This window comes from Nomascus leucogenys, chromosome 11, assembly GCF_006542625.1.
Source record: "Nomascus leucogenys isolate Asia chromosome 11, Asia_NLE_v1, whole genome shotgun sequence".
In the NCBI taxonomy this organism is placed as follows: Eukaryota; Metazoa; Chordata; class Mammalia; order Primates; family Hylobatidae; genus Nomascus; species Nomascus leucogenys.
Genome location: NC_044391.1, coordinates 82,108,432 through 82,122,727, shown reverse-complemented (window position 1 = coordinate 82,122,727; position 14,296 = coordinate 82,108,432). Strand labels below are relative to the sequence as shown.

At 41.7% G+C, this 14,296-nt stretch overlaps 1 protein-coding gene and 1 pseudogene across 2 annotated transcripts in view; one reads left to right on the top strand and one right to left on the bottom strand.

Moving 5' to 3' along the window:
- Positions 1 to 415: 415 nt before the first annotated feature.
- LOC101177084 lies at positions 416 to 2,481 on the bottom strand (annotated as a pseudogene). The gene has a single exon (XR_004032340.1). The product of XR_004032340.1 is annotated as a keratin, type II cytoskeletal 8 pseudogene (transcript).
- A 1,809-nt stretch (positions 2,482 to 4,290) lies between these two features.
- KPNA4 (karyopherin subunit alpha 4) overlaps positions 4,291 to 14,296 on the top strand; it is a 70,404-nt gene continuing 60,398 nt past the window's right edge. The window contains exon 1 of the mRNA XM_003256385.4: positions 4,291 to 4,666. Within this exon, the coding sequence (XP_003256433.1) occupies positions 4,598 to 4,666 (69 nt within the window). The 5' untranslated portion in view covers positions 4,291 to 4,597. The remainder of the gene's footprint in view (positions 4,667 to 14,296) is intronic.

Sequence of the window (14,296 nt, the reverse complement as noted above, 5' to 3'; positions counted from 1 at the left end):
GTTAGATCTACCATATCTTGCTAATTCAATTACCAATCAGCACGTAGAGCTATTACCAACTCCCTGAAGGACTTCTTTGCCCATTTGATAAATTACGTATCTTCTATCTGGGAAGAACTGTAAGTATAGACACTAAGCATGTAAACTTGGCAAACGAGTAGTGACATTTTCAAGTAATAAATTTAAGCCAATAGACTAAGAATTATAATTAAGGATAATTGTTTAACAAAGTGTGTCACAACTACTTTTAAATACATAGGGGGTTTTGCCCTGAAATGTATGTCTGAATTATTCCCTAAACTTTCACCCCAGAATGAGCTTGATACCAAATCAAGAATTTATATAAATAGAAGGAACTCAGTAAACTAGAAGCAATAATGACTCAATCCACAATTTTTTTTTTTTTTTTTTTTTTTGGTGGAGCTAGCTGAGGTTTTATTTTGGACAAAAAAAAAAAAAAAATTGAATTGTTTTGTAGCTGGAAGCATGAGCAAGGGGGGTCCCCAGACAGTAAACTCCCCCATGGGTGGGTTGAGCCTCAGGGGGGTCTCCTGTTCTCTGTGCTTCCCCACACAGCAGCCTCCCTCCTGGAGTCTGTGGCAGCCACAGGAGGGGCAGATTAGGAGGGGCTGCCACAGTTGTTCACTTGGGCAGGAAGTCAGAGGACTCAGACACCAGCTTCCCATTGCGGGTCCTGATCTTCTTCACACCACGGCCCTGGTGGAGCTGGTGCAGCTGAAGGAGCTGGAGCCTGTGCCACAGCCAAAGCTGGAGCCCAGGCCATAGCTGAGGTCACGACTTGTGAGGCCCACATAGGCCGAGCTCAGATCAGCTGCAGAGCCGCTGGCGGTCTTCACATGGATACTCACGTTCTGCATCCCAGACTCCAGCCGGCTCTCCTAGCCCTCCCGCAGCTTTCCATAGGTGGCGATCTCCATTTCCAGGGCCAGCTTGACGTTCATCAGCTCCTGGTACTCACACGCTGCAGAGTGGCCTCCAGCTTGGACAGCTTGGCATTGGCATCCTTAACAGCCAGCTTCCCACACTGCTCAGCATCTGTGATGGCGGCCTCCAGGGAAGCCCCCTGGCCTTTGAGGCCCTCGATCTCAGCCTAGAGCTGGCTGATGTTCCGGTTCATCTTGGAGATTTGAGTCTTTGTATGCCGCAGGTCATCCCTGTGCTTCCTAGCCAGCATCTGCAGCTCCACATACTTGATCTGGTACGTGCTCTCAGCCTCAGCCCGGCTGCGGTTGGCGACCTCCTTGCACTGCCTCTTGACTTCAGCGATGATGCTGTCCATGTCCAGGAGTGGCTGCTGTCCATGGACAGCACCACAGACATGTTGGAGATCTGGGATTGCAGCCCGCAGGTCTCCACTTCATACAGTTGGCCCTTCCAGGTGAGACTCCAGCTCTACGTTGTTCATGTAAGTTTCATCCACATCCTTCTTGATGAGGACAAATTAATTATCCATCTCTGTACGCTTACTGATCTCATCCTCATACTTGTTCCTGAAGTCCTCCACCAGCCCCTGCATGTTGCCAAGCTCCGCTTCCAGCTTCAGCTTCTCCTGGCTCCAGCTGCCGCCTAAGGTTGTTGATATAGCTCCCGAACATGTTGTCCATGTTGCTCCCAGCCATCTTGTGCTGCTGCAGAAGGCTCCACTTGGTCTCCAGCACCTTGTTCTGCTGCTCCAGGAACGGTACTTGTCTGTGAAGGAGGCAAACTTGTTGTTGAGGGTCTTGATCTGCCCCTTCTCCTGGATGAACACAGCCTGGATGTTGGAGTCCACCTCCAGGTTAAGGGGGCTCAGCAGGCTCTGGTTGACCGTGATGGTGGTGATGCCTCTCATACTGCTGGCCCCACCATAGCCTCCGCCCAGGCCACTCCAGAAGCTGCTGTTCCCCACTAGGGAGAAGCTCGAGGAGCTGGTGCAGGCACTGGGCCCACTTGTGTAGGGGCGGCTGCTGAAAGCCTGGGGGCCAAAGGTGGATACCTTGTAGGACTTCTGGGTCACCCTGATGGACATGGTGGAAGCAGGAGCGGAGGCAGCAGGCTGAACCAGGTGGAGATTCCAGAAGGAGCGGAGAAGCCGCTTCTTGATCTCAATCCACATTTTTATCAAGAGGGGTTAGCTTGCTTTTCAATTTAAGTGGAGGCCTGCAGCATTTCTGTAATACTTAAAGGCATTTTTTCTGGTTTTCCTGACTCCTGCTTTAGGGGCATATGGTCTTGCATTTGACAAATAGTCCCTGAGTACTTATGTGCCAAGTACTATTAGGTGCTGGGTATACAGTAGTGAACAAAACAACTATGGTTCTTGACTTCAGAGAGCTTACTGTCTAGGGAGGAAGACAAATTTTAGATAAACAAATAAAATTATAAATTGCGGTTATTTCCTATTTGTATTGCATCTTTCTCAGTTGGTAACTAATCACAACCCTTTTTTAGGAGTCTTCTGCGGAGAGAAAACTCGGGTTGTTGTTTAATCATCAGAGACACTCAGTTGTAGCTGGCGACATGAAGACATAAAACAGACACGTCTATAAACTTCATCATGAAAGCTACCATGAAATATATTCCAAGAAGTACAAAATGTTCATCTATTGATATGTTGACAAGATAACTTTTACTCATAGGGTGGGAATTCGCTGGTAATTTGTTTTCTTGAACACTGCTTATGATAAAATCCATGATGGCGCAAAATACATACATATGCCAGCTTTTCAAGTGTATTTTCTTATCCTAAACTCATTTTGAAAAACATCAGTGCTCAGGTATGTTACTTCAGTTAAATGAGTCTTTGAAGAATAAGTTTATAATGAACATCATCATTTGTATTTAAGATCTGTTCTAAATTTATATTCAAGTTAACTTTCAGTGTGAGTTATTTCCAGGCACAGCTTCTGTTGTCCATAGCCCAGTTGATGTATATAAAGTACTGACGACTTTAAAGGTACTACTCTGCTTCCTAAATTTTTACCTTCCTTTCCCCCACTACAATATCCTCTACAAAGTGATTCCTAAAGTACTCCGGCTCTTTTCATTGCCTCTCCCCCAAAGGAAACTCAGTTGTTCATATCTGTTAAACCCACTAACTTCTTCCATTTTAACTTAAAAAAAAAAATTCCCCTCTGTTGCCTTTAAAAGTGTTTCCTTAAGGAAGATCTGCATTTTAAACACTTACCTGCACGTTGTTCTACTCAAAAAATATACTAGAAAGGACCGAGAGTCAACGATTCTGAAGGAGTTTGTATCAGGGTCTCTTCTCCCTACCTCGCCAAGTTTAAACACACCTAACGCCTCGATTCCTTGCTTCCGACTCGAGTTGCTGCTTTACATATCCCTGTACATTTGAGGTGTCGTGTATTCGTTGATATTTCAATATATTTTAAAATAATTTTCCATTTCTGTTTTGTGAAATTGTTGAATACGTTCTTTTGTATCTCGTGTCATTTCTGCCTCTGGTAATGTTGTCCCTGGTATCCTTGGAACTCATTTCCTTTCTCAACAGACAATATTCCCTGTCAGCTGCCACGGGCCCCGCCCTCCAGAAGTTCATACTTTGTGGTCAAGCAGCTTCTTTAACTTTCTAAGACGAATTACCTAGGAAGTGCTATTGTCCCAGGATCACCAGCTCTGCCTAAATTCCTACCTGTTGCGGGTGCTTAGTCACAGAAGATGAATCAGATTCGTCTAATGGGCCCTTTCCTTTTCCACCCACCTTTCCTGTCGCTTTCCGCTGAGCCTCCTCAACTCACGTCATCCCAGCAGGTCCTGGCCCCCAGACCCGGCCCTGGACGGCAGGGAGCCCCAGCCCGGGAACGGAGCTGCGAGTGTCCGACCCGGGAGAGAGCGAAGCTCAGATCTCTCTGCAAAGCGAACGGAGAGCGCAAGGAATGCCCAGGAAGACAGGGCGCGCCCGGGGAGAAAAGAACGTTACTTTAACGCAGCCTCGACCCTGAACCCCTGGCATCTAGGGCTTCCCGGACGAGTGGAGCAAAACAACTCGCCCTGCTGCGTTCCCGGGCCTCTCTTTCCCCTTGCTGGTTTCCCCTGAAGTCTACTTCTCTGTTGCTTCCAACCCCTCTCTCCGAAGGCATGTGGTCCTTCCCAGCCTGCCCCCGCCGCACCCCTCCCGGACCGGAGCCGGCTCCTCCCAGCGTCGTTCGCTTCCCCTTTCCGTTCGCTCTTTCCGCCCCGGCTCTCCATCGCCCCTTTAGATTGGTCGAACGCACCGGAGCCTGGTTGGCCAATGGGCGAGCTGGGCTGGAGGCGATGGGCGTGGCCGCAGCGCCGGGGCCTGCAGATCGAGGCTGCCTCCCCCTCTCAGCCGGCAGCACATTCCGCCGCCGTTGCCGCCGCCCGGCCCCACAGTTGTCTTTGCCGGAGCTGCAGTCGCGCTGGGGTTAGCGCGGGGGGGCGGGCGGGGAGAGGAGAAGGCCGCGGCGGAGGCAGGTGAGAGGAGGAAGGAAGCGGCGGCGCGGCGGGCACAGCAGCTCAGGCGGCGGCCCGGTTCCTGGGAGTGTCGGTGCGGCGCGGTGGTTGGGGCGGATCCCGCGGGGCCCGGGCGGGGGAAGGAGTCACCGGCCCGGCCATGGCGGACAACGAGAAACTGGACAACCAACGGCTCAAGAATTTCAAGAACAAAGGCCGCGACTTGGAGGTAAACTCGGGGACGACGCCGGAGGGGTAGGGGCTGTGGACCTGGGGCCGGTCTCCGCCGGGACCCCGAGTGTGGGGAGTAGGGGCGGGAGCCGCCTCCGGGCCTCGGGGAATGGCGCTAGGGGCCGGCCCGTCCGTGACGCCTCTGCTAGCGCGCCGGGAAGTTTATGTCGGGCCTGCTCCGCCTCCGCCGGGGAGCGAGGTGCCCGGGTACGGCCGGCGCGGCCTAGGCCTGCCCGGTGGAGCCGGCCCGGCGCGGGTGCGAGGGGCCGGGCCGCGCGGCGGGGAGGCTGGGCGCGGCGCGTGCGGAGGAGGCGTGCGTGTGCGGCTGGTGCTGCCCCTGCCGGGCCGCGGCCCCCTCCCCGGCAGTGGCGGAGATTCCGGCTCTCTCTCTCGGGCACCGACGTCTGGCGCCGCGGGAAGGAGGGCGGTGGGGATGGGAGGGTGAGCGTGTGGCGACCGAGTGGGGCTCTGAACTTCCTCAGCGAGGCCCGAGGCGTCTCCACTTAAAGGCATTTTTTCTGGTCTTCCCGACTCCCGCTTTACCCCTGCCTCCCCCCAATATCCAAACTACAGGACAACTTCTCCGTTGAAAAAAAACACCCCCGGCGTGAGAGGCCATCCTGGTGATGCTAACAGTGCCTTCCAGCGGCCTGTGTTTTACTCTGGATATAGCTGATTCAAGATGTGGCTCACGGTGTGCCCTCTTCCAGGCAAAGGATACCCCTTATTTCAGCTTGTCCACAAATCTCTTTACCCCCTCCTGAGAGGAGACCACCAGCTGCATTCTTACATATAAAGTCCAAAGGGTTATACAAAGCTGTCATCCTCTAGTCTACAGTATCCTTTCCCTCCACCTGCTGGTGGTGGTAGTGGGGGATGGGGTGGGCTAGGGAATGGCACCATCACGTTTGATTATTTAAAAAGGAAAAAAAAAAGCTTCATTGTCTTAGATACAGCTGCTCCCGAGATTGTCTACATAAGGTGTATGGGTTAAATACACACATGCACACAAGCATACCCACACACCCCACTGAGATTTTTGATAGAAGACTTCTTCCCTTCAGCTTTAAGAGTTTAGATAAATAGATTTAATACTTCCCTTCTGCATCTTAATCACGAGTTTAGCTTTTAGGGAAAGTGGTCAAGCAGTATTTTTTATGTCGTTCCTCGGTACGTTTTCATAATGAAATCTTCAACTTCCCATGGCATTTCTGAACTTGAGAGTTTGCTTGACTGAGATATTTTTTGGGCTTTTTACAAAGCTGTTAATATTATCTTTAAAGTAGTTTATGCGTTTCAGTGGGTTTCATAATTTGAGGGACTACTAAGTGTCCAGGGCTGTTAATTCTGTGGTTCTTTTAAGGTTAACATATTACCATTGTGATCCCTTTTTTTAATGCAAAGATGTCACATCTTTATTGAGATAATTCGCATGCCATAAAAATGAGCTTCTTAAATAACAATGATTTTTCAGTAAATTTACTTGTTTGTGAAAGAATGTGGTGAAAATGTTTTTTACTAATATGAATACTTAGAATGTGAAAAAATCACAAATAATAAAACTTAAAAACTGGTAAGTACCACAAAATTACAGAATCCAGAAAAATAGCAATTAGGTGCTTGACAGATCCCTATAACCCTTTTTTCCTCTACATTTCTGGCTTCATTTTCTAGCAGCTTCATTGAGACGTAATTCACATGCCATACAGTTCACCCACTTAAAGTGGCTTTTAGTGTATTCTCAGTTTTGCAACCATCACCACAGTCAATCTTAGAACATTTTCACCGCCCCAAAAAGAAACCTGTACTCATTAACAGTCACTCTCCAATTCCCAACTACCCCAGCCCCAGGCAACCAGTTTTTGTCTTCTTAGATTTGCCCATCCTGGATATTCCATATAAATGGAATTGTACAATTTGTGCTCTTTTGTAACTGGCTTCTTTCACATAATGTAATGTTTTCAAGGTTTATCCATGTTGTAACAAGAATGTATCAGTGTTTCATGGCCGAATGATCCTTATGGCCGAATGATCCTCCAGCTCGTGGATATATCACATTTTATTTATCCGTTCTTCAGTTAATGAACATTTTCATTGTTTCCACTTTTTTAGCTATTTTATATAATACTACTAAGAACATTTTTGTGTGGATGTATGTTTTATTTCTCTTGGCTATATACCTAGGAATAGAATTGCTAGATCATATGGAAACTTATATTCAACCTTTGGTGGAATTGCCAGACTTTCTGAAGTTATCCTTATTTTTTAAATTGATGTTTCCTCCTACCTCATATCTTTTGGTACTTTAGTCAAAATCAGATTAAGAGCTGAGGCTGTATTAGAATAATATTGTGATGTGTGACTTTTAAAAAATAAGTATATATTGACATTAGCCAGGTTTTTTTTTTAGAAATTCATAGTGCCTTATGGTTGTCCTCTGGTGACTTTGATAGCCTTGTGCATACATTAGGGGTAGGAATATTTTCACTTCCACCTAAGGAAATAACATATGATTCTAATGGAAAGTCATACTTTGTCCACACTGTGACTTACTCAAAATCACATATACTTGTAATTAGATAGAAACATTCTTTTTTTATATTTAGCGAACAGTCCAGTGGTCTGTTTTGTGTATTTACTTACATATCTGCTGTATCTCTCTAAACACTTATCAGCCTACTTACATATATGCTGTATCTCTCTAAACACTTATCACCCTTTAGATATGGTTACTACATTTTGTTACATAATGTATGTAGAATACAGCAAATTCTGAGAAAATAATTGCTTTTTGATTTGGATCTTATGATGACATCTATTTCATGGGAAGTCTTTGGAAAGAAGTATGGACCAGTGAATTTAACTTAATCCAGTGTATCCAAAATACCATGCAACATCTAATTTGTGTAAAATAATTGAGACGTTTCACATTATTCCTTTCATATGTTCAAAATCCAGTTTGTATTTTACAGTTATGGCATACCTCCACTTAGACTAGCTGCATTTCAAGTGCTTAATAGCCACATGTGGCTAGTGGCTACCTTATTGGAACAGCCCATGTACAGAGTATATAGCATTTAGGGAGAGGTAATTGTAGCATATTTTGATCTAACAGTTTATTTGATTAGAAATGATGAAGAGTACAAAGTCCTAGAGTTTAGTTTAATTTGATCTCTAACTTTGTGTATGACCTTGGGGGAAATCGCTTAGTCTTATGGTTCTTTCATCTGTAAAACTAGAGGTACTTGACATCTGCTTCATGAGTGTTGTGAAGATTAATAGGTAATGTTAGGAAGATGCCTGGCAATTCTCTGAGCGTTTTATCACCTTCAGCTTTTCTGTTTGGGGAGAGGGAAGGGATTTAACAAGATTCAGTATAATTGATTCTCTTACTCCCTTATTTTCAGTGGCTGTTTTTTCTCTCTGCTTGTATAAGTTGTTACATTGAACAAGTAATAGGGAAAGCTTTTAATACAGAGACGTGTAGCTGCTCATTGAAGGGCAGTTTAGACACACCAGATTAGTGATCCCTTTTAAAGTTATAATTTCTGAGTGTTAGAGTTGAAAGTTATGCATAGATTTCCATCTGATATTTGTTCCTACCTCTCTCTACCATTCTGGCTCCTCTAAAATGTGGTCATGTTAAGTTTCTTGAAAGACAAAAGCAACAAAGAAGGCAAATGTTGAGTATCCATTTAAAATAATTATCGGAACTATCAGATGATATTCACCATGGCGTGGCTGCTTCTTACAGTGTTGTAGAAGATCCCCAGTCTTAGTTTGAGAATAGTAACCATAGAAAAGAGGGTATACAGTGCAGCACAGGAAATGGGAAGTGACCACACTTGAAATAAAAAACTTATCAGGATAAAGTAAATTAAGCTCATCTAATTTATGTTTTTTAAAGTAGAGGGGAATTTTCTTGTAGATTTCCTAATAAACCTGCATACTTTTGATGAAAGTTCTAAGTGTCTAGGTTCAAATAGAGCATAAAATATAACTAGATCTTTTAAAAACACAACTTTAAGAAAACAACTTACCCTAAATATAAAAGAATATTAAAATGCTACATAATTAGAAACTTGTGATTATCCACACAAACACAAAATATGAAGTCAGCTTGAACATTTTTTAAAAAAGGTGCTTGGTTGGCAAGAGTTTAATAAATTGATCAGCTGTTTTGTTGTTTTGAAAGAGCCTCGGTGATTTGTTAAAGTGTACAGAATGAAAAGCATTGTTAAGGTATTAAGTCTTGTTAACTTTTAGAGACTGATCTCTCTCACCACAAATCTTGGAACATATTTACTATACTTAAAATAACTACTGTCTAATTTTTCACATAATAGTCCAAGCATGTGACAATATGAAATATCTGATAGAAATATAATTAGGAATTAAATGATTGTTTTTGTGCTTCCTGCCAGTTTTCCTGGTTTACAAGGTAGCCAGTTTGAGAATTGCTTCATTGATAGTTTTCCTGGAGATACCAAGATGCCCTTATTTTTCATAGTCACTAAGTATGTCAAATGAATATACAAGATTGGGAAGAATTGTAGGAGTGCTTTAGATTTCAAAGAATGAAGCTACTTTAGAAAAAAAAATGCAAAGGTAGTTTTTAAACATTGATTTCTAATACCCGATAGTGGTTGTGGGTCCTTAAAATATTTTTAAATGTTTTCTGGAGTAGCATTCGTCTATTTGAGGCCTATAATGATGAATGAAACAAGAGCATGTCATCAGATTTAACCTTGATCTTTGATTTTGGTACTTACTCGCTGATTTAGTTTTGGAACAGAAGAGAGGAGTATGACTGAAGGGAACTTTTTGAGCACCTACTCTATATGCTTTTAACTGTATTCACATTTCTCTCAATCTTATAAATATTGAATTTATTTTAAAGAAGAAATTTTAAAGAAGAAACTCTTGTGCTTTTGATTTAATAAGATAACATTCAAGGGAATGATTTTAATTCAGGTGTGTCAGAGTCTGTTCTTTTTGTACTTTACCATATTTCCTCCATTTGACTTCTTTCAGCCTTAATGCCAGTCTCAAATTTGATGAAAAGGTTTTATGTGAAAGCACTGAGCATAGTCCACGGGGTATAATAGGTATTCAGTAAATGTTTTCTTTTTTCTCAGAGGGGTTTTTGGAAATTGTGTGTCACTTGTGGACTTTCAAACACTAGAAAACACAGTTTGTTTTCTGTGCTTTTCATTTAGGTTTGGTAAAAGACAGGGTTGGAGTTCTTCCTTTTTCTATAGTTAATATGGGAACTATATATTGACACCTATAAAATAAGGACATTTTTCAAGACCAAAAATACATAGTGAGAAGAATGGCCATGTTGAACCTTTTTTTCGGGTCTTAATATTTGGCTTAAGACAGCTGAATTCTCATCTATTTCTGCATTCAGTCTTTTGTGATACACTGTTTTGGTCGAAGTGTGTGAAGAATATCCACCTTCACACAGACAGACAGTTGAAAAAGGAAGGTATGTATGTTTTCATAGGCTTTTCAGGATAATTATGGAGATTAAGTGATACTACACCGTAATTCCACAAGAGGTAGTTTCTTAAAAGATTAATTGCAATGTAGAATCTGAAGCCACATGAGTGAACTTTTCTTACACTGTTACATTAAAATCTATTGGTCTGTCTTGCACTTCAGATATAACTTTTACCCATCTTTTACTGATGCTTTTTGTAACACCATGCATTGGATTATTTGGAAAACATTATGTCACTGAGTTACGCACATCTTCCAAATGCTAACATATTTTATTCAATAAAAAATTCATGATAACCACACAATTCAGAAAAATCTTAAGTATTGAGAATCTGTCAGGTTCACAGTAGTGGATACAAGTTTTCTAAAATTCTAATTTTCTCTTGGAAGCTCAATTTTTTTTTTCTTTTTTTTACCATGCCTCTAGGACAAGTTCAGAGGAAGCTGAAATTTTATCATTAGCAATAAATGCTATAAATGGTTATCCTTGAAGCCATAGACTCACTTTGCTCATTTTTGTGAAAACATCTTCCAGCCATTAAGTCTGAATAACCATAATTTGTCTGTCAGTCGTTTTTTCAAGTAAAAATAGTGTTCCATGAAAACAGTGGCTAGGTGGTCAGGTCACAACTCAGTTGCACAAGTACTTTTTCCTTGAGACAGTCGTCCTTCAGTAGAAGTTGGTATGCGGCAGAAGTGGCTTATATGTAATCTCCATTTTTTTCACACAATTAGAAAAGGCCAATATTTAATAAAAGTAATCATTTTTTACTGTTTCCTCAAGGACATTCTTAAGTGAGCTGACTTTTAAACAAATTTTAGCTGTGAAATCAGTGACTACTATTGCATCGTGATGTCATTGCCTTAATTCATTCTAAAGCACCAGCAGTCTTACCCCTATGGCATCAATTCAAATGTTAATACAATGTTTTTAAAAAAAAGTATTAGTATTATCATTAGGAAAATAGTTTTGACCCTGTGTACTCTCTGTAAAGGTCTCAGGACCCACATAGGGGCCCATGGACCATACTTTGAGTACCACTCTCTTAGTTTATCATTGCTTCTTTTGCACATGAATGTCACTTTTAATTAATACAGGCTCTTAAAGGACCTTATAATATAGGGGTTAAAAGACATGGACTGTGGAGCGACTTAGGTCTGGGTTTGAACTCTGGTTTCTCCACTTAATAATTATGGAGGCTAACTTAATTCTGTCTAAGCCTTTGAAATGTTTAGCAGTGCCTAGCGTAAAGTACATGCAGAGTAAATGGAACCTCTTACTATTTCTGCCAACTTACTTAGTCATACATTGCATCCAAGTAAACCCCTATGTTCTATATCAGAATAACATTTTGCTTACAAAATTCCTCTTGTACCTCTGTGTGCCATAATCCAAACCACATCATACAAATTGGGGAAGGCTTCCTATTCCCCTTATTTAACAGTCACCTGAAAACCTACTTTCTCCCACATACTTCAGCCAAATTGTCACATACATACTAGTTTATGACTTCTTTAATCCTATGTTGTAAGTGGGTTACTAAATGCTTTATGTAGATTTTGTCACTGTTTTCTCAAAAGATTGTAAATATAATCAGAAAACAACTATAATTCATTGTGTTTAGTACCCAGAATGAAAATGATTTAAGGTAATAGATATTTGTTGGTCATACAAGATTAAGTTGATTATTAAAGATGCTAAACTTTCCCAGGCACAGTGGCTCATGCCTGTAATCCCATTGCTTTGGGAGGCTGAGGCAGGAGGGTTGCTTGATACTGGGAGTTTGAGACCATCCTAGGCAATATAGTGAGACCTTGTCTCTACAAAAAATAAAAATAAAAAATTTAGCTAGTTGTGGTGGCACACACCTGTAGTCATACCTATTTAGGAGGCTGAGGCAGGAGGATCGCTTGAGCCCAGGAAGTGGAGGCTGCAATGAACTATGACTATGCCAGCACTCCAGCCTGGGTGACAAGAATGAGATCTCATCTCAGATAGATAGAAATTTTTAAATGCTGACTTATTTTCTATTGCTGTTTATTTACTATTCGGACACAATGTGGTCACCTGTCATTTTTTCCCTAAATTTTTATTTACTTTAAACTTAATGTAAATTAGATTTTAATTAACGATGTATTTTGACAAATGTGGAATTTCATGAATTTTTTACCAACAAAAGTCGGAATCCTAAGATAGTATGTTTTTTACTAGTTCAGTGATGGACATACTGTCTAATATTAGAAGGTAAATCATAGTCTATCTCAGTGTCCTGTTCTTTAATGAAAACTTTAGTTTGCACATACCTACTTTTTATGTTTTTTAAAGTATGTCTTTCTGGACCCTTGAGGTAAGTGTTACATAAATTTATTTAGTTGAGTAGTTTTATCCTGAAAGACCTATGTTAAGTTATCTCTGCTTGGTTGTGTTAAATGGCCCTGTCCTGTTTGCCACCTGTTCTGCCTCTTCACACTGGCTTTTTAGCCACTTTAAGCTGTTACTGGTCCAGAAAAACAAGCAAGATAATACCTTAAGGTTTTCAAATAATTGTTACATCACTCCTAGTTCTTTAGTAGTGTGAAACCCAAGTATTTTCCAGCTCTCTTTAAAATAGTGCAGAGGATTTGGTTCCTTGAGGCCAGGAGTTTGAGACCATCCTAGGCAGTATAGTGAGACCTCATCTCTAAAAAAAGGAAAAAATTTAGCTGGGTGTGGTGGCACACACCTGTAGTCCTACCTATTTAGGGTAGGTTTGGTTCCTTATTTCACTTTTGAATATTATGTGGAGATGTTCATTTTTCTACAGATACATCTACAGAATTGGGTTCATTGTTGATCAGCTGTTTCAAACACCTTAAATTTGTTCACGTTTTTCTCTTAATGTTGTGAATAATTTTTCCCAATTCCCTTGTTATTCTCCAGCTTTAAAACAATGACAGTACAGGTTGAGCGTCCAAATCCAAAAATCTGAAATCCACAATGCTCCAAAATCTGAAACTTTAAGCACCTACGTGATGCTTAAAGGAAATGCTCATTGGAGCATACCAGATTTTGGATTAGGGATGCTCAGTCTCTAAGTATTATGCAAACATTCTAAAATCCCAAAAAATCCAAAATCTGAAACACTTGTGTTCCCAAGCATTTCACATAAGGGATACTCAATGATGAAAAGTTTAATTAAGACCAATAAACAAATAAAAAATAGGATCTGCCTCATTAGTCATTAGGGAAACATAGCTCTAAAGCATGATGAGATACCACTTTACACCCACTAGGATGGCAGTATATAAAAAGAAAATAACAGGTGTTGGTGAGGATGTGGAGAAAGTGGAACCCTCATACATGCCTGATGGGAATGTAAAATGGTAACGGCTGCTTTGCAATGCAGTTTGGCAGTTCCTCAAAAAGTTAAACAGTTAACATGTGACCCAGCAGTTCTACTAATTAGATATAAATCCAGGAGAATTGAAAACATATGTCTGCACAAAAACTTGTAAATGAGTGTTCATAGCAGCATTATCCGTAACAGCTAAAAGAAGGAAACAACCTGGCTGGGCGCAGTGGCTCACTCCTGTAATCCCAAGCACTTTGGGAGGCCAAGGTGGGCCGGATCACCTGAGGTCGGGAGTTGGGAGACCAGCACTACCAACATGGAGAAACCCCGTCTCTACTAAAAATACAAAATTAGCCAGGCATGGTGGTGCATGCCTGTAATCCCAGCTACCTCGGAGGCTGAGGCAGGAGAATCACTTGAACCCAGGAGGTGGAGGTTGCAGTGAGCTGAGATCGGGCCATTACACTCCAGCCTGGGCAACAAAAGCAAAACTCCATCTCAAAAATAATAAATAAATATAAATAAATAATTTAAATAAAATAAAATAAAAGAAGGAAACAACCCAAATACCCATTAACTGATGAATGCACAAAGTATGGTATATACATACAATGGAGTATTGTTCTGCTATAAAATGAAGTGTAATAGTTCACCCTTACCTGCAGTTTCAAGTTACCTGCAGTCAACTGTGATCAGAAACGGTGAATATGTGATACAACAAGATATTAATATTTAGAGAGAAAGAGATCCCACATTCACTTGACTTTTCTTACAATATATTGTTAAATTGT